Genomic DNA, 21,260 nt, shown 5'->3' on the forward strand with positions numbered 1-21,260 from the left:
TGACTGTAAAATGGTACTTTCTTACTCAACAGTTGTTTCCCATGTGTATTAAAGGTCATATCTAGTTATTTTAGAGACAAAAATAAGTGTTTAGTACTTTTTGCTCCAATTTAGACTGTAGGATGAGCTCACCTAAGAGAGAGTGAGCTGGAGCGTATTGCTACTTGTACATCAACAGAATTATTGACTAAATTCCACTCAGTTACAGTTGGGCAAACTCCAGTGAACACTAATGGTGATGTACGTTTTGTTGCAGAGGGCAGAATTTGGCCTCTACGACTTCTTGCTGGTGGTGGTGCTTAGAAAGAAAGAAGCTGCTTTTATTGTCCGATTCCAAGGTTGAGTTTCTGGGGCTGGCAATTAGAAGTGTTCTCCCCCCATTCCCATCTTCTAAACAGAACATAGTATATATAGAAATCATTGAGGTAGTATAATGGAATCCCACATTTTTAGGGCTTGCCTGCATGAACGCTTAGCTTTTGGGAAGGTGGGGTATAAATCTAGCCTGCACTAGCTTGCCACGCACTGTGTGTGTGCGCCCTGCTGCTGTGCTCTAAAAGTTCCCTAGTGTGATTTGATCGACACAGGTTTGAAATGGGAGTACATTAAAGCACACTAGGAAACTTTCAGTGCATGGTGTGGAGTAGATTTGCAGCCCAGTTTGCCGTGAATCAAGTGCTCATGTAAGCAACCCCTTGCCAAGTCAGTTTCCAGAGCAGAACCGCCAGAAAGGCACCCTTTCCTTTTGCGAGATATGCTTAAAGCCTGTCTACACTACCCATGCAGCAATGTTGGGATTTCTTTTTGTACTATAAACAGCCCCTAATTGTGTTTAACAGTGTATCTGAACCACGCTAGTGTCTTGGATATGCCCCATTTCAAAAAGTTGTACGATGATCCAATCTACAGTGAAAACCAAGATATTTTATATTGCTCTCCCCCGAGCCGGAGGATTTTGCTTAACTCTGTACTTTGCTATAAAATGATAACTAATTGCTTTAAAATATACTGTTTCTTTTAATGGAATAAATACGCTGAACTGCACAAATTAAATGAATGTCAGTTTTGTTTAGGCAACTTGCATTTAATGTGTCTTGTTCAGTCGGAAATTGGGGAGCATTGCCATCCTGAATAATTTTCAAAGATGTGCTATGTTCAATACAGAACTTTCGCAGAAACCCTGAGTAAGAGCCCATGTACGGGTGCTTTTAAGGTTCAAGTTTTGAAACTTCCAGTACAGAAAAGGCTTTGTTTCTCTTCAAACTAAATGCAAGATCTTTATAATTCAACAGGTGTTAATCAGATCCAACCATTGATATGTAGCTAACACAAAGGAGTAGTTAAACTCCTAGAAATGTAGCAGGGAAAACCATTTGTTTTTCATATTTCCTCATTACTGCCCTATTCAGCTGTTGCACAACAAATACACATGTATCTTGATGTGCCAATAAATGGTGGAATGTGTCTGTCAGGGAAGTGAATGTGAAGCTTTACAAGCCAACTGTTAGAATAACAAAGCTCCAAAAGGTTAAATAAAAACACACAACTTCAGCCACTAGCCTTCCTGATATTATACTGAATTTTTTCCTTTGAGTGCAATCACTCACATGCAGAGCTCAGTGGAGTAAGCAATGGCAATTTATTGGTACACAGATTATATAGCTTTATTAAAGTATCCATAGCTTATTTAAAAAAAAATCCAAAATATACTTTTTACAATAAAAGAGAGTAGAGACTGTAGCTGCTTAGGCAATAACACAGATACCACTAGAGCAGATCTGTATTAGGAAGTAAACTGTTCAATTACGTGTAACTTTCAGCTAAGGGCTGTAACCAGGGCAGGCTCCAGGCACCAGTGTTCCAAGCAGGTGCTAGGGGCGGCAGTTCCTCCTGCTGCGGCGGCAGTTCGGCGGCAGCTTCTTCCTTTTGCCATCCAGTGGCAGTTTTTTTCACTGCTTGGGGCGGCGAAAACTGTAGAGCTAGCCCTGGCTGTAACAACTTGGCTTCTGCAACTTTTTCCTCCCAGAAATAAACTACAGCCCAATAGAGCTATAATGCGTCCTAAAACTCACAAACAAGCAGTCAAACAACTTTTCTTCCTGGAGTTCTATGGAAAAAGGCATCTGTCTCCAATCCCTGCAATACCTATCATTGCAAATACTTTTGCTAATGCTCTAACAGGCTCAGCTATGTGTGTTCAAATGGTGAAGTGTCAGTTTGGCTGGCATGGCTACCACTCCTGCATGTTAGGTGTGTGAGAGCTAGATTCCTTGGTCAGCAACTGACCTGGATAATGCTAGGTTTCAGAGTAGCAGCCGTGTTAGTCTGTATTCGCAAAAAGAAAAGGAGTACTTGTGGCACCTTAGAGACTAACAAAAAATTTGTTAGTCTCTAAGGTGCCACTGGATAATGCTGTGCCTCTGAAACTGTCCTTTGAAGTGGGAGTCATCCTTTACCACTAAATCCAGAGGGTAGGTAGTGTTACAGGTAATGAGTACTACTATTACGTGGGATCTAGCTTGTCAGCATTGTTTCCACTAATAGAGCTATGGAAAGAGGAAAACAAAACAAACTGCTTTGCTGAAAAGCTCATTTCATAAAGTTTTTGCATTTTTCACTTGAAATAGGGATTCATTCCAGCTGCGAACAAGGAACCTGTTCCTTATGTAAAACAAAGTATATTTAACTCCTTTGTGACTGCAGCCATGTTAAAAAAGTTTGGGATGTTTAGAACTGGAACCAGCCCATGTTTTTTCAACTTAATATATAAAAATGGGTGCTTTCGTTCCTCTGGATCTTGTGCGTATTGACAGCACAGGCGACTGACCTGTCATCTTGTTTATCCACAGAACTGGTACAACAAGAGCACGGTTCAAGCTTCCCTACTGCTCTGCCCTGCCGTTGTGCCTCAACAATATTTTGGAGGGACCACATCTCAGTCCCCCCGCCAGTCAGCTCTTTGGCCAGTCTGTTGAAAAGTGTCAGCAAGGGAGCCGATTAAAGGTGTTTTTTGTCACTTGGGCACCACCAGTGTATTTTACAAAACACACTAATATCCAGCTGGGCGACTCATTTCTGACTTCAAATTTGAATTTGCCGAGGGGTACTTACTAGCCAAAGCCATATTCTGATTGGCTGTTTGACTCTTTTTGATGTCACATTTGTGTATCAACTCCCAGTGGAACAAAGCTATGATCTCCACTTTATGGAAGGGCAAAACTTTTTCCTATTATAAGTAAGGACAAAGTTGATGAGGAGGTAAAGGTAAAAGGAAGCTTTATGTCTACAGAGAGACTGGGTGGGCGGGAGCAGTTGGTGGAAGGAAAAACTGGCGGGGGGAGAAAGGGAGTTTAGTGACAGTTTCAGACGGCCCGCTCTCCAACCCCAAAATGCTGAGCAGTCCTTTCAGCAGGCATTTGTGCACCGTCAGCATTGGATGGAGGCGTGTATAACCTTGATGTAAGATGACTTCTCACCTTTTTTGTGCTCTTTAGTATAATTACAGGTAAATGTGCAAAAAGAAACAGAGTACTTGTGGCACCTTAGAGACTAACAAATTTATTTGAGCATAAGCTTTCGTGAGCTACAGCTGATGAAGTGAGCTGTAGTTCACGAAAGCTTATGCTCAAATAAATTTGTTAGTCTCTAAGGTGCCACAAGTCCTCTTTTTCTTTTTGTGGATACAGACTAACACGGCTGCTACTCCGAAACCAGGTAAATGTGAAGAGATGAATTAGATGCAATTGAAAGATGGGGAATATATACACTCAGTTTGTAGTTCATGTGGATTGCGTTAAGGAGATTTCTTCCTGATTTTTAGAAGTTGGTGTGTTTGGAGCATTTTTCAGTACCAGAGTCCCTATTCAGTGATAGAGGTGATAGACATACCTGAGAGGACAAAAGGTATGTCTACACTGCAGTTAGACACCCACAGCCGGCCCGGACTCATGGAGCTGGGACTAAGGGGCTGTTTAATTCTGGTGTAGACGTTCAGGGACGGGCTGCAGCTCAAGCTCAAGCAGTGTCCTAGAGTCTGGGCTCCAGCCCAAGGCCAAATGTCTACACCTGAATTAAACAGCCCCTTAACCTGAGCCTGTCAGTTGGCACAGGCCAGTCGTGGGTTTTTAACTGCAGTGTACACACATACCCATAGTCTCTTTTAACTTGCCTCACATGGGGAAGTTCCCATGGGGCTTGAAGGCTGTGATCTGGGTATAGTGTGCTGGGGAGAATGAGATGGCCCTGCCCTTGGGGAAAAAGAGCAAGTTAAACCTCTGTCAAGGGAGATTGGATGCAAAGTTAAAAAGCATCTCTTGACCCAGAACATGCCTGAACTGTGCCTTGTCCTGGGGAAGATAAGAAAAGTGTGTGAGTCTCAGAGCAGAACAGGCCTGAAATAACTGATGATGGATAAAATCTGGAGTGTAGAGAGGTTGAGTATTGGTGAGAACTTTCCCAACACTGGGCTTTCAAATAAGCTCCTCTGACCCTGAAAGAAGACTGTGCCTAAAGTGTTCTGCTGTTGAAAGTTAGCTCTCTTTCTGTAACCAATGAACAGAATTTTTCTTCTGTAAACCATGGCTACTTTTAAAATCAAATGGGTTGGTGTATAAAACTTCACGCGTTGTTCTGTGTCTAATACTATCACACAGTTAGCAGTCTCCCACATAAGTAACATAATATATGAAGGTATACTGAGGTAAAATGCTCTTGCTGATGTGTATATAATCCACACACCATTGTTGGTACAACAGATTTCAGAGTTCCTCTCAACAACAAAACTTCTGTAAAATGCAGGGTTGTTGGGAGTAGTTGTTTGTGATTTATTCCTTCTGCCACAACAGGCTTCACAATTCTCTTTATCCGCATGTATAGACATCAGTTGATTTTATTCTTGTTTTGATTGGCATTTTTAAAAAATGATAGCTGCTCGTTTGTAAAGACCTCGCCTAGGCAAAGCTACATCTATTTTGTAGTCCCCTGCTTTGTTCGCTTAATATAACAGCAAGCTAATCAACTTTCTCCAAGGAAGGGAAAGTGCTGAACACAAAGAATTAAATTGCAAATAGTCTTATGGGAGCTGAGGAATGCGTTTTATTTTAGGGCAATTAAGATTAAACGATATTTCAGTACATATAAGCGAATACCTTTTTAATACATGGTGATAGTATTTTTTTAAACCTGGATAGCTGAATAGCTTCATTCCCTTCCCAAAAATAGAGTAATGTTTAGCAAAATAAAATTTCAAAAACGATTTACACAGCACTCTTCCATGTTGATCCCAGTCTTTAAAGGCACTGAGATTCTTGATACCCAGCTGGGTTTTGTTGTTTCCTCCAACTCAGAGTGGGAGAGAAGTGCTGATTTGTTTGCAATTGTTGTTTTCTTTGAATCTCTCTCTGATTAGTATCCATTTAGATGTTGTGGCAGCAAGGAAATAATGAATGTTACTCTGAATTTTACTCAAACTTGATAAATTACAATTTACTAATTTATTAATACTTCTGTATTAACATAAAAATATCAAACAGATTATCCTCTACACGTGAAAATATAATTAACTGCATATCGTTTACAGTATATCCTGGCAATATGCTTATCTGTAATGGGGTAGAAGAGGATTACAATGGCTGAGTTCCAAGGAGAATGACTAAGTATAAGTAAATTGGAAGACTCAAAAAATAGAATTTTTTTAAAGTAGAGAATGAGTTAGAAGTTACATTCCAAGACAAAGCAATAGGCCTTAACATGGGATCTGAAAAGAATCAAGGATTCAGTTAGGCTCAGAGACATGGAGTCTATTTCAGATGGTGGAGGCAGCTCGGAGAGGAGGATCTGCCACCTGCTGTGGAGAGACAAGGAAACAGAAGACACTGCTGTTTGATTAGCACAGGGAACTGTCTAAGTAACTGCAAACAGGGGAAGAGAGAAGGTGGGGGAATTATGAAGATAAACTTTGAGGACTAAGAAGGATGAGGAAAGAGTAGCTAGTGCCAGGGCCAGCTCCAGGCACCAGCCAAGGAAGCAGGTGCCTGGGGCAGCACTTCCGGGTCTTTGGCGGCAATTCAGTGGCGAGTCCTTCATTCTGTCTCTTCCACTTCGGCGGCAGCTCAATCGGGTTTTTCTTTTTTTTTCTTCTTCGCCACTTGGGGAGGCAAAAAAGCTGGAGCCGGCCCTGGCTAGTGCTGAGGTGAGAGAAAATCATCAGCTAGTCCATGGTGGTTAACCACATGTAGAAGGGTATTTTACTATTGTGAAAGGGACAGATGCCAGAATGAAAATGATCAAAGAAGTTGTTTTGGGAGTGGTATTTAAACAAACAATGACTATTTTTATTTAAACAATGACATTGTTTTATTTAAATCATGACATTTTTCTAGGTTTTGCTAAGAAAGGGAAGATGACAGATGATAGTTATGAAAACAAGAGCAAAGGAATTTAGAGGGGGGCAGTGGTGGCAATCTTGAGCACTCAGGTAGGTGGTGAGTGATTATTGCTGGGAAGGGAGCAAAAGTTTGGAGGCAGGAAGAGACAGGATACAGTCATTAAAGGCCAAATTTGGAAACGTGCCTGTTGGGATTTTAAATCTGGCCCTAAGTGTCCTTTGTTAAAAGGATGATGTCTGAGAGATTGGAGGGAGGGAAACAAGGGAAAGCTGAGTACTACGGATGGGGATAGAAGACAATAGTTGGTGGAGGTGGGCAGTAATGCATTGTAGTTAAAATTGAAAATTCCTTGCAAGTACTCTGAAACTTGCAAGTAAAAGTGGAGCATAGAGCTTGGTAGGGGAATGAAGATTGTCAGTGCTTTTTGCATTCATGGATGTAGTCTCAATGTAGTGATTAACTTTCAGATATTTATGTTCTTTAGTTTTATTTCTCTGATTAGCAAGTCCTCAGTGAACGTGTACTCCAGCATAAAAACCCAGGGTTGTGAATTCAATCCTTGAGGGGGCCATTTAGGGACCTGGGGCAAAAATTGGGGATTGGTCCTGCTTTGAGCAGGGGGTTGGATTAGATGACCTTCTGAGGTCCCTTCATGATTCTATGAAATGGATGTAAAGAAAACAAAACAAAATATTGGGGTCAAAATGAACTTTTCAAAATCAGTGATAATTCCAGTTGTTTGAAAGTACACAGCCTAAACACTTTGTGCTATGAAAAGTACTATGGCTATAGAACAAGGAACGTCGTGATTGATCTAGATATGGGTAGCATTTAGGATTCAAATTGTTCCTATACTTAGATCTCAACTAAGGGAGAACTTCAGTAAATATTGTATCCTTGATGTGGTAGGAGAATAACAGGGTTGACTTTTATATTAAAACTTACAAATGAAAGAAGAGTTTATAATGAAGTGTGGTAAATGACATTGCTGACACACTCATAAGATAATTCAAATCATACGGTTCACAACTGTCTTTTAGCTAAGAACTACTCTAAAGATCTATTTAGGTTCTGTAATTATATGGTGGCTCAGAAGAGTGGCATGTGGTTTAGGGTTATAGTCATAAATGTTGACATCACTGAGGAGTACACGTTAATGCTACCAAAAGAAAAGGAGAAGTAGAAGGATTATTTGTGGTCGTTAAATTATGATAAAAACTAAACTGAGATCTATTTTTACAGAGCATGAGACCATTTCTAATCGTTTATAACGAATAGAGGATGTACCTGGAAAGGGGTAGGGATCTAATTTTTATTACACAGCAAGAAGAGGATAGAAAATGTATAAAATACTCTACAATAATGGTGTATTGTTAAATTAGACATGATGGGTGAATCTGTTACTTTTTTATTTTAAATAAACATTTATGTTCCAAACTCTGACACAGATGGCACTAATTCTGTGTAGGCAGTGCCACGAACGCAGAAAATTCTTTAAAAGGCTTGCTACTAAAACACTTCCTGGGCTATGCCTTCTAGAACTAAATTTGTGAAAGGCATAGCCTGAACTTCAGGGTAAACATACAACTTGCATGAGGAAAGTTTTATTAACTGTGTGTGTGAATTTTTTGTCAGTGTAAGTGAACCTGATTTGTCTTGTGTGTCTGGATATACTCTTTGATATGCTATTTGAAGATTGTATTAGGCTTTCCAGCATTGTATAGTGGTGAGGTTTCCTCAGAAAAAGAAAACATTCCAAATAAACACACAACAGCCCTGGCTGAATTATGCAAGGCCAGGTGATTTGGATAAAAATGACTGTTTTCCTTTCTTTTACATTTCTGTTGGTTGTTTATAACCTTATACTTCAAGTTTCCGTGTGAAGAAAGACTTCGTTGCTTGTGAATTGTTCTTCTGAGGTGATTGATTGTGTGTGTTTGAAGACAATCTCTAATGCTGTACAATCCATGTAGGGCTAGTGATAGTGGCATTTCAGCACTAGAGAATTCAGTAGCCTTGTTAGAGGTGAATGATTTTAAGGTGACACATTCAAGATATGAATTAGGAATGTGTTGGTTGCCCTAAAATTGCCGATGAGGTCTCCACACTGTTTTCTGGTGTAATACTGTCAAGCAGAGGTGCTGGAACTAGGGGTGCTGGTGATGCTGCTACACCCACTGGCTCAAAGTAGTTTCCATTATATACACTGTTTACAGTTTGCTTCAATGGCTCTCAGCACCCCCACTATACAAATTGTTCCAGCCCCACTATGTCAAGTGAGGACTGATGTTTGCAAACCTGGTACTTCAGTAGTAGAAATACCAATTTGTTTGTGCTGGGGTGGTATTCTTGGAGATGATGGATGGGACAGTTTGAAGGACAAACGGCACTGGATTCTATGGCTGGATGGGCTTGGTGAGCTAACCATTCTGTGACTTCACTTAAAAAATGACACTGTAGTGTTTATATGAAAGCTGTCTTCCAGAAACAAACCCATGGAAACCACAGCTTGCGTTGTTAATATCCCATCTGCCTGGGAAGGAGTACTGTGGAAAGGGATCTAGGGGTCATAGTGGATTACAAGATAAATATGAGTCAACAGTGAAACGCTGTTGCAAAAAAAGCAAGCATCATTCTGGGATGTATTAGCAGGAGTATTGTAAGCAAGACACAAAAAATAATTCTTCAGTTCTACTCCGCGCTGATTAGGCCTCAGCTGGAGTATTGTGTCCAGTTTTGGGCGCCACATTTCAGGAAAGATGTGGACAAATTGGAGAAAGTCCAGAGAAGAGCAACAGAAATGATTAAAGGTCTAGAAAACATGACCTCTGAAGGAAGATTGAAAAAATTGGGTTTGTTCAGTCTCTGGAGAAGCGAAGACTGAGAGGGGACATAACAGTTTTCAAGTACATAAAAGGTTGTTACAAGGAGGCGGGAGAAAAATTGTTGTTCTTAACCTCTGAGGATAGGACAAGAAGCAATGGGCTTAAATTGCAGCAAGGGCAGTTTAGGTTGGACATTAGGAAAAATTTCCTAACTGTCAGAATAGTTAAGCACTGGAATAAATTGCTTAGGGAGGCTGTAGAATCTCCATCATTGGGGATTTTTAAGAGCAGGTTGGACAAACACTTGTCAGGGACATGGTCTAGATCAGTGCTACTCAAAGTGGTGGTCTGCGGTCTGGTGCCAGTCCATGAGCCCTCGGCTGCCGGTCTGCGCGCACATTGGAAAAAAAAAAAGTTGCCGGTCCCTCACATCAGATAGCTTGAGAAGCACTGGTCTAGATAATACTTAGTCCTGCCCTGAGTGCAGGGGACTGGACTAAATGACCTCTTGAGGTCCCTTCCAGTTCTATGATTCTATGATCTCTTCCCTGCCCTCTCCCTGGACCCCTACTGCTGCCTGAAGGCCCTTGGCCCATTTTGCTTCTTCCCTCACAGATTGCTTTGAAAGAATGTTGCTTAAAATTAACTATGATGAACATATTTACACAGATAAGTCTAAGAGGCATGTGTTACACTCTCAACTTTGCAAGTGTATCTGCAGCACCTTTAAGGAATATTATTCTCTTCCTGAATGTGTCCTACCAGAGAATCTTGTGAATCTAGCAACTGTACTTTGGATACATGACAATAGGGCTGCTGCCAGGAATTGCATCATGGTCTCTCGGCAGCAGTGGAGTCTTTTCTTTGCTACTGTTGTTACATGCTGGCCATATCGCAAATCAACTCTATTTCAGTGTTAAACACATTAGAGCTCTCTACTTTCTTGTATTTTAAACAATTTTCACATCTAGTTGAATCATTGAGTTCAAATTCTAAAGATGAATGGGTCTCCAGAGCAGTATTAAAAGTTTTAGGAATCTTCTCATCAATGCCAGATACATCAAGAGGAGTTGGACATCTTTGGTTTGCTGTGGTTAAAGTGGCTAGTGCATCAATCTGTTCTTAAATATGAGTTACCAGTTAGCGTCTTGTTTCTGCGTCTTGTTGGGCATGGATGTTTCCAAACCATCTTGAGCTGTGTCTAATGTTATAAACTAAGCAAGATCAGGCCTAGTTAGTACTTGAATGAGATCTTCAGGGAACAACCAGGTGCTGCAGGAAATAATGTTGGCAGTACAGTAGATAGCACTCTTAATAGCACTGTATGATGTGCTGTATACAGTTTCATTGTCAGCCAAAGATCCAAATTGTCCGACAAATTGCTATGATTTTGTCTCGTGGCCTGTGTGTGTGTATGTTCCAGTATAGTAGGCCTGAAGTCTCTGCTAGTGCAGAGATGATGATGTCAATTCTTAATCTGTTTTTTAGCTCCAAATTATGTAACGCCACCCTAAATTTGGTTTCCAAATGTCAGTAATTCAGCTAATCAGAAAACATGAAAATATGCCGAGGAACAATGACAAGCCACGGACTGATAGTTAATGTTTTAAACATACCGTGTGTACTTTAACCATTCAAATTATATTCATAATCTTTTAATAAGATTTTTAAGGGTTTCTCCCACTTCTTTAGAGGGGAAATTGTTTTGGAATATAACATGCAGTGGTTTGGAGGAAATTTGCTTGAATGAAGGAGTGGAATTGGGGAAGTATGTGCCAGGGGAAAGTATAAGATCACAATGGAGATTTGACTGATTTCCTGCCTGAAGCATCTTCCACTCAGTGGAAGAGCAGAGCATCAACCCCCTTCTTGCATGTTAGTAGTGATATGAATAAGATAAATTCTAACCACAAATATAGTTGAAATAACAAATTGATACAATATCTCATTGCAGTGCTTTGATTGTGGGTTGTAAACTTAGGTTGTTACTTGACTCTGAAAATACTGGCATTTCTTACAGTGGCAGCTAAATGAATACTTACATGGACGGATGTATGTCTGCAAATTCTGAAGGCTTTAATGAGTCTCTAAAAAAGTGTGGTGGAGGGAAGTAACTTCTATTTCTTTCCTAGGCCCATTCTAGAACTGTAATTATGAAATAAATCAGTAATCACGAACATCCATGTTAGACTTTATTGGCTCATAGGATTCCAAAGAAGCTTCAGTTCTCCATTTATCACTTGGTATAGTGCTTAGGAAGCTACATAGCATTGTTTTAATGCTATCTGAACCTCAAGGACATATATATAATGTCTTGATGATATATATATAGTCTTGATGACATTTGCTTATTTCTCTGCTAAATTCATCATCTTTTACTTTACAGCTTTGCTCTGTCAGATGAAGCATACAGATCCCTCAGGGACCAGGATAAAGATCAGTGTATTCTTATTACTGGGGAGAGTGGAGCTGGAAAAACAGGTAATATACAGCTTTGTCTTCTCCATGCTCCCCTCCAAAAATATGAGAGGGTGTTGGAGTTGTCTCTTTGCAGTTGCTCCATGCAGTAAACTAATTGCATCATGATATGTGCTACTGCAGGTGTGACATTGCATTGAGTGTTGTTGCATAAATGCAATTCCATTGTACTGGTGCGATGTCATGATATCAATGTGCAAATCATCCTTTTGGTGACGCTATATTGCAAAGGTCAAAATAAATTCAGGATTCACTTGCCTTGCAGAATACACTCCAAGCCTGTGAAAACTGGACCTCCCCTGCCGTTTTGGGATTGGTTGAAAACCCAGGAAAGCATTCACTAAAGCCTTTAAATATAGGACTTTTAATTTCATACACTATTTATATAAAAACCATAATGGTGATGGCTTTGGAAATGAAATCTCTCATGCTGTGCTCAGCTACACTTAGTACACTGGCAAGCGTACAAGATAACTGCATTTCTCTCAAGCAAAGCTGGAATAATTTTTGAGAAAATTCTCAGTTCATTGAAAAGTATGGAATTGTGTGGGGGTAAATGTCACTTTCATAACTGTTCACCTTGAAAGCTCATTTAAAAAAAAAATCAATTGCATTATAGTCTCAAATAGCAATTTAATAGAGCTGCTGTGGAAAAGAAACAGCAGGTACAGAACACTTAAATTTGTTTCTACATCATCTGAGCGATTGTTTCTGAAAGCAGGAAGACTTATGGCTTATTATGCATCCAGTAAACAAAAATAAAATTGGTATAACAAATTAAACCACCAAGTGTACATATTGTAAGACTGCATAGAGAGTTGCTTCATTTGGGGGACATAGGGTTGGAAGGGTTTTGCACCTTAGTGTTCTTAATGTGCATTCTCAAAAGTTATGTCCTTTTCTTTATTGCCCCTTTTGTGAATCCTGAATGAGAGGCTTTGACATTCTGTAATTCTTTCCTTTTCCAGTTCTGTGATGGGTGGTCTACTGAGTAAATAAGCATATTAAAAATAATCTTACATTCCCTTAAAACAAGTTCACTGCACAGTAGTTCAAACTTCATTAATAGTTTAAAGGAATTCTTTAGTGATATATGTATTATATTGCTCCGGATTTATCTTGATGTCATCAGAAAGTGCACACTTACCCTAAATTACATTACATTCACTTATTTGCTGCTTTAGTTCTTTTTTCACTCAAAGCTTGAGTAGCCCTTCCCAAAGAATTTGGACTGTTTAGGGAGATTTGTCAGATCAGATAGCTGAGGAACACTTAAGCATGCAGAGTAGTCTCTTATTTCACTGCTGCACATCAGCCTGATTGTCTCAGCATCATTAGGAGCCTTTGATCCATGGTAAAGATCTTCCATTTCCTCACAACTACTGTCCAGTTTAAATCTAGCTGTGATCTTTAGGGGATGCCGCCGACAAAAAAATCATGTTTGTCTCAGTAATTTCTTCCCTGCTGTTTCAAGTGGATCCTTTTGGACTACAATAACTGGAAGAGATTAGAGAGAATATTTGTTTATTTTGTGCTTTCAGCAACACTTTGTGTGTAACCAGTTTCATAGCTTTCCCCTATTGTTTTTGCGAAGGTCTAACCCAACAGGGCAGGGAGAAAAACTGATTGGCTCAGGAGATTTGGGAGGGAAGTGTAAAACCTGAAACAACTCTTAACTTGTTTTGTTTTAAAACTGGACAGATAAAAAAGGGACACAATCATTTGTAATGCCCTGCTACTGCCTTCATACCATACAGAATGGGTGCTTTGTAAACAGAGAGATACACAGTACTTTATTCTCCATAGAAAGGCCTGACAGTTTTCCATTTCTTGTCTCCATTCCCCTTCTACTGCTCCACTGAAAATGGCTCCTTCAGCACTGAGGGATCTTTTTTGTGGAGGATGGGCATGAAGCTCCAACTCGCGTGTCCTACCTCATCTGATCACTAGTCCAACTGCCAAAATCTCTTTTTCACCCAGAAAGATTGCAAGCATTCCACCCACCCAACTCACGGGGGAGGGAAATTAGAGCCTAAGGTTGAGACTCTTAAGAATGTCCACGTAGAAACAGAATATCATTCCACTTAACACCTGAGCTAGGGTTGCCTAGGATTGTCCTGGAGTCTCCAGGAATTAAAAAATAATCTTTAATTAAAGATTGTCCTGTGATGAAACCTCCAGGAATACGTCCAACCAAAATTGGCAACCCTAACCTAAGCATGTGTTCAGACAGCAAATCTAGATTTAAATCAGTCTTTATCCCTTAGCTCATCAGCCACTTCTGCTCATACGTTTTCTATGAGAGATTCATATTACTGCATTAAGTCAACTCTTTAGATCAGCCTCTTTTTAGTTTTTTGGGAAAATAAGTGTAGTTAAATAAATGGATTGCTTTCACCTCCAATATGGCTACCCTTTCTGATGTATAAAAGGTATTAATATGAAGTTAACATGTAGCATTGAAAATATTTGTTCAACATTTGCTAAAAAACATCACTTGATGCTGATATCTTTTGGTTTTGGTTAAGATTTGGAGAATGATTATGCTGGTATTATTAGATCTATCAGAAGCCTTTCATACCATTGACCATGAGGTGGTGTCAACTGTCTTGTAGACTTGAGTGTGTGTAGTAGACAGGATTGTGTTGCAGATGTTTTGTCCTTTCTGAGATCTCTGTGAGAAGAATATTTGGGCAGACAGGAGTATTTGCTCTGGTGGCATTCTCATGGGTTTCCCCAAGGTGTGGAAATATTCTTGGTTTTGTGGATTGCATTTTCTTGTACAAAGAGGATGTCTTGCTACTGCTTTTTTTGTCCTAATATTTCTAATCTGTCAAAGGTACCTGGAGACTTGCATAGGTTTTTCTCAAATGTTGAAATAAAGTAAAAGTTTGGATGTATATCCAAAATTATCCAGATTTCTTTGGCTAGAAAGCTGATTGGGAGTTTCATTATGTTTCTGGTACATATTGGGCTGAGGCAGACTGGAATAAGAGACCAAGAGAATAGCTTTTCATGTATTTTGATACTTCTGTTTTTATTCTAATCTGCAAGTAGGACATGCAGAAGCATGTACATTTTTTTAAAAAAGTACCTGAATTTTGTTGACCATCAAAGATTCAGGTCAGTTCTTATTTTTGCCCTAATTTGTTTGCCTGTCTGTACATCAGGTGTAACAGGGGAGACACTCAGGAAAATCAGTGAGGAGTCCTTGTGGCACCTTAGAGACTAACAAATGTATTTGGGCATAAGTTTTCCTGTGCTATAACCCACTTCATCAAATGCATGGAGTGAAAAATACAGTAGGCAGGCAAAGATGGGAGTTGCCTTACCAAATTGGAGCGGCGGTCAGTGCTAATGAGGCCAATTCGATCAGGGTGGATGTGGCTTATTCCCAACAGTTGACAAGAAGGTGTGAGTATCAACAGAGGGAAAATTATTTATTGTAATGACCTAGCCACTCCCAGTCTTTATTCAGGCCTAATTTGATGGTGTCAAGTTTCAAAATTAATTTCAGTTCTGCAGTTTCTCACTGAAGTCTGTTTGTGAAGTTTTTTGGTTGAAGAATGGCCACTTTTAAGTCTGTTATTGAGTGTCCAGAGAGATTGAAGTGCTCGCCTACTGGTTTTTGAATGTTAAAATTTTTGATGTCTGATTTGTGTCCATTTATTCTTTTGTGTAGAGACTGTCCGGTTTGGCCAATGTACATGGCAGAGAGGTATTGCTGGCACATGATGGCATATATCACATTGGTAGATGTGTAGGTGAACGAGCCCCTGATGGTGTGGCTGATGTGGTTAGGTCCTATGATGGTGTCCCTTGAATAGATATGCGGACAGAGTTGGCAACGGGGTTTGTTGCAGGGGTTGGTTCCTGAGTTAGTGTTTCTGTTGTGTGGTGTGTAGTTGCTTGTGAGTATTTGCTTCAGGTTCGGGGGTTGTCTGTAAGCGAGGACTGGCCTGTATCCCAAGGTCTGTGAGAGTGAGGGATCGTCCTTCAGGATAGGTTGTAATACTTGATGATGCGCGGGAGAGGTTTTAGTTGGGGGTTGTAGGTGATGGCTAGTGGCGTTCTGTTATTTTCTTTATTGGGCCTCTCCTGTAGTAGGTGACTTCTGAATACCCTTATGGCTCTGTCAATCTGTTTCTTCACTTCCCCAGGTTGGTATAAAGACTGGGAGTGGCTGGGTTACTACAAAAAGTAATTTTCCCTCTGTTGATACTCACACTTTCTTGTCAACTGTTGGGAATGGGCGACATCCACCCTGATTGAACTGGCCTCATTAGCACTGACCGCCCCACACTTGGTAAGGAAACTCCCATCTTTTCATGTGCTGTATATTTATACCTGCCTACTGTATTTTTCACTCCATGCATCTGATGAGGTGGGTTATAGCCCACGAAATAAATAAATTTGTTAGTCTCTAAGGTGCCACGAGGACTCCTCATTTTTGCTGATACAGACTAACATGGCTAGCACTCTGAAACTTGTCACTCAGGAAAATGGAGCTTTTTGTGGAGTGTTTATAAGGAGAAATGGCCCTGCTCTTTTTTAGCCTATTAAAAATACTCCAAATAGCCCCCAAATCCTGAAGAATTTTGTGAATGATCTTATTTTACACCTCTACATCTCGAAATATTACGTGTTTGCGAAGCCTTGTAAAGGCAAGCTGTGGTTGAAGCAGACGGTGTAACTGTCTGTGTTAGGGTGACCAGATGTCCCAATTTTATAGGGACAGTCCCGATATTTGGGGCTTTTTGCATCTATTACCCGCCCATCCCCTGTCCTGATTTTTCACACTTTCTGTCTAGTCACTCTAGTCTGTGTGCTAGAGTCTTGCTCCCGCACCGCAGAGGCTGGGGTGATGGCAATTGCTCTCCTTTCCATCTGGAGTAGCAGCCTGTGCGCCCCTGTCCCCCATTTTCCCCATCATCCCCTCTCCCAGTACTTTCCAGTGTTGCTGTGGTATTGGCAGGGTCGGCAAGAGCAGTGTCAGTTGTAGATGATACCTTCTGGAAAGAGCTATTGTTTCAGGCTATTGGCGGACTGGGGTAGGCATCACTGCATTGGTTTGACTTGGGTCCCATTTTCACGCTTTTCTTTGCAACGGTGAGGGCTGGGAACCTTTGTAAAAATGACAGGTTTCAGAGTAACAGCCGTGTTAGTCTGTATTTGCAAAAAGAAAAGGAGTACTTGTGGCACCTTAGAGACTAACCAATTTATTTGAGCATAAGCTTTCGTGAGCTACAGCTCACTTCATCGGATGCATATTGTGGAAACTGCCTGCTGACAGCTTGTGCCACACGCTGTCAAAGAAACTGCGGAATCACCTGATCAACATCCTCTACAGCAAACAGGGAAAGATTAAGAATGAGCTCTCAAAAATGGATAGGCAGTTTCCACAGTATGCATCCGATGAAGTGAGCTGTAGCTCACGAAAGCTTATGCTCAAATAAATTGGTTAGTCTCTAAGGTGCCACAAGTACTCCTTTTCTTTTTGTAAAAATGAAAGCTGAGATTCTGCTGAACTCATGTGATTCCAGGAGATGAGGCCCTGGGCACAGGCCTGCCATACCTATCTGTGTCTGTTTGCTGAATTCAACTTAGGGACAGAAACAACCAGTTAATACTAAGCAAATTTTGCTTAAGCAGAAGAGAATCAAAATTCAAGGAGTAACAGTTCGTTTGTTTGTTCTTTGCTGAAATCAGACCCTTAAATACGTACCAGATCTTTGAAAGGAGAAAGTAAATGAGTTTTTATGATCATTGTATTGATTTGAGTGGGATTCCTGCTGTTAGTAATTATGTTGTATTTAAAGTTGTATTAATGCATATCCTGTGAGTTACCCCAAATTGAACAATCTTGCATCATATTAAACACTGCATACCTTGTTTTAAACCTTACTTGCTCAGCTCCTGTCACAGCTGCTCTCTGTGCTAAACAATATTATCATAAGATCCACACTATTTGTTTTATGTAATCTTTACTTATATTATTTGGATGGGTCATTGACACTGATTTGATGTTTACATAACTGGGATTTTAACAATTTCAGAACTTGTTCAAACTTGCTTATGTTAAAATTAACACAGTGAAATTATGTTCATTGACTAAATTAATGGTTTGTATTCTGTAATCTGTTTTAAAATAGACTGCATTAATTACTTATTTAGACTTATAGCTACCGTTATGTGATGTGTGTGTATGTGTGTGATTTGATATATAATATGCAAAAGCCAAATAAATCTACTAACTGATTGATTGATTTAGTAGTTTTATTTGGCTTTTGCATTTTGCAATGTTAAGGTCCATTGTCCGTAGCCTGACATGTTGCAGATGATTTTTCATACTGTTAGCTTGTTGAGTCACTTTTACTCAAGCCGAATGGAAAAGAACCTATATATGCTTGGTTCACTAGTGTTCAGCATCGTTTTGCTTGGGTCCTAAATATTCCAGGCCACTGAAATCATTAGGTCTCAATGTGCGCACAGGGGTCTGAATGCATGGGCCTCATCACACCATCAGGGCCTGAGTAGTATCAAGAAGAAACAGATATGTGGAGGAGGATTGGGGTCTTTAACTCCTGCTGGAATGGTAAAAATGTTAAGGTACACAAGCCTGCATAATAAATAAAATATTTATGCCAGTTTTCGGGACTATTTCTCACTTTGATCTTTTTTTATCCTCTAATCTACACCCCTCAGAGGCCAGCAAGCTTGTTATGTCTTATGTAGCAGCTGTTTGTGGAAAAGGAGCAGAAGTTAATCAAGTAAAAGAACAACTTTTACAGTCAAATCCAGTGCTTGAAGGTAAGAATCTAATAATGTGTGTAGAAAATACATTGCTTCCTGTACTGCATCCTCCTACCAGGTCAGCTGGCTTTGTTATTTACAGTATCCAAAAGCATAGTTGGTGCTTTAAAGGATTCCAGAAATAAGCCTTACAATTATTCATCTGTGGAAGGTTCTTTTTAAATAGAACTATTTTTGTTTAAATTGATTCTTTATTGGCAAGACTGAAAGAGTGGGCTTTTAGTAAGGAAGCAAATGAGGATGTCAGCTTCTAGGCTAACTGCACTTTTGTTCCTTTTTGATCTCTTTGTGAATGTGTCTCAGGTATCTAGCTGTCACCTGCTAGTCTTTCACTCTCCGACTGCAGTCTGCTGTGATCAACCATGATTAACTCAGTAGATCTGCGTACCTTGGGTTCATAGCTCACGAAAGCTTCTGCTCAGATAAATTTGTTAGTCTCTAAGGTGCCACAAGTACTCCTTTTCTATCTGCAGTTTGTTTCCCTTAGGGAGCTATGGGAGTGGTAATGAGTGACCAAACATCCTTATAAAGCCAAGTATTTATTTAGAACAAAAGGATTTTAGACAGGGTGGATTTGATTTAAATCACTAGTCAGGAAAACTTGATGTAATCATGGATTTCTACATAAAAGTGCATTCTTGTTGGTTGTTATAACCTTAATATATATTCTTCACAACTCAGAGATAGATGTAGGTTTCATTTTTAGAAGGTACACACTATACATTTTTAAGTGATTTATTTAGAAAACTTTTCAGATTAGTTTTACAGCTATATCAGAAAATGAATGATTGTTTGGTTATTTCATTTACCAAAGGTAATTGAAGCAGATATTTATGAAGCCATTGGGAGGTGAACTATCTCCAATTCAACAGGTTAATCATTAATATTTGGAAGATTTTCTTGCCTTGCTGTATTAGGAGGAGAACATCACCAGACAGACATTTAAATTGTTTTATTTAACTAAAACGACGACGTTATGTATTCTGGATTTTTTCTTCAACAGCAAACATATAATATTTTAACAAAACAAGCAAGACTTCCCATGACGTTGTTTTATTTAGGCAACCAGGCCTTGCATTTCTTTGTTGCATTGTTTGCATTTTGCATGCATGCCTGTCTTACCCACAGACAGAGGAACTTCATTAAAATATTCCCAAACTGGGTCTTTTTTAGGGCCTGCTGCCATTATAAGTTTTCCCTTCTAGTGAGAGAATGGTATGGTAGATCTCAAATCAATGAAGGCTACACTCAGAAAGACCTCAAGACTTCTGGAATATGCTGCTCTAACAGTTTCACTTTTGTTTCTACTGCCTGTCCCTCCCTTCTCACATTTATCTCCAGACTTCTTCTCCTTGTCCAGATCTATTCCGCCCCCACCAATCTTCTATTCATTGAACTTTTTGAAACTTTGCACTTTTAGAGAGAGGGGTCTCTTTTGGGGGGGTCAGGACCTGCCGTTTGAGAAACCCTGACTTAAAAGTGTGATGTTATATAATCATGATGTGTATGGGCACTCCTTGCTTTTTTTGAGAATTTAGCACTGCTGTTTGTGCTGCCTGTTGCTGTGTTGTCCAGCTTTTGGTTGCATTCCGGTAAAAGAGAAGTGACACCATATCTTCCCATGATTAACAGTAACCATGCTATGACCAAGTACCAGCTGCTGCTTAGATTTTTTACAACTTAGATCATATTCTATGCCTTTATGTGCAGTTGCATTTAAACTAAGCTGTAATGCAAGAAAATGGCAAAAATATGTTATGTTTGCATAAGTTATCTTAAGGGAATGCTCTGCTTTTTAACTATACTGCTAATGTAAATTAACGTGAGAAACTGAATTTAGGAGAAAACTGTCTCGATTCTTTATAATAGAAAGTTTGTTTTTAGTTCTGTGCATGATTACAGATGAGTCTCGTGTGTAGCACTGTATTTAATTATATGTTTGTTAAAAAGGTGACTTATTGCACTGTATAAAGTTTTTTTTTTTTTTAAACAGTTCTGTCACTTTTAACCCTGGCCTCCAAGAGCAACAAACTCTGTCTTTTGGCTCCAGTTCTTTGACGCAGAATAGTCTCTCCATGCAAATTTGTTAAAGCTGAGAAACATATATTTTTCCACTCAGTGTTAACTTTACTTGAGTACTGAAAGTATAGATATATATTTTGTGACAAGTTAGCTCAAAGCCTTCTGCAATGAGCATGAGCACTATATTTCACAATAGCGAGTAACACACTTCCATTTGACAAACACAGCTTTACAGGATGAAATCTAATTCCTTAACTTGCCCTACAGTTTATTTTGAGTTCATGTTGCATGCACGTTGTAAGCTGGTAGTTGCCAGGCATAGTTCAAAACCACGTTGACTATAATGTTGGGAAAGTTTTTTCTTCACTGGCTCTTATTGTTAGAAAACTTCAAACTAAACTGATTTTTATAAATCCATCTTCAGCAACTGATAATGATGTCTCAAACACAGGACAGTGCTTTGTTTTCCATCAGGCATTGATTTATTTATTTTTGGTTTTGCATAACATACAGTCATGACTTGTTTTTTAGTATTTAAATGTTTTTACCATGTTTCATTTATTTTTTGTTCTTTCCTACCAGCTTTTGGAAATGCCAAAACTGTAAGAAATGACAACTCTTCTAGATTTGTAAGTATATGTACAAGGCACAGAAGATCGTACATATAGTGTAAAGGAAATAATTCCTATCAAAGTTTAGAGTGTGATAGATTTTTATGTAGTTACAGAAGCCTGGG

The 21,260-nt window shown here is 39.5% G+C and overlaps 1 protein-coding gene across 4 annotated transcripts in view; it reads left to right on the forward strand.

Moving 5' to 3' along the window:
- Positions 1-21,260, forward strand: part of MYO1B (myosin IB) — a 179,711-nt gene that overhangs the window by 72,851 nt on the left and 85,600 nt on the right. For all 4 annotated transcript variants that reach the window (XM_037912508.2, XM_037912505.2, XM_037912507.2 and 1 more), the window contains exons 4-6: positions 11,598-11,692; positions 18,395-18,499; positions 21,107-21,153. In XM_037912508.2, the coding sequence (XP_037768436.1) occupies positions 11,598-11,692; positions 18,395-18,499; positions 21,107-21,153 (247 nt within the window). The remainder of the gene's footprint in view (positions 1-11,597; positions 11,693-18,394; positions 18,500-21,106; positions 21,154-21,260) is intronic.

Source organism: Chelonia mydas, chromosome 11, assembly GCF_015237465.2.
Source record: "Chelonia mydas isolate rCheMyd1 chromosome 11, rCheMyd1.pri.v2, whole genome shotgun sequence".
Lineage (NCBI taxonomy): Eukaryota > Metazoa > Chordata > Testudines > Cheloniidae > Chelonia > Chelonia mydas.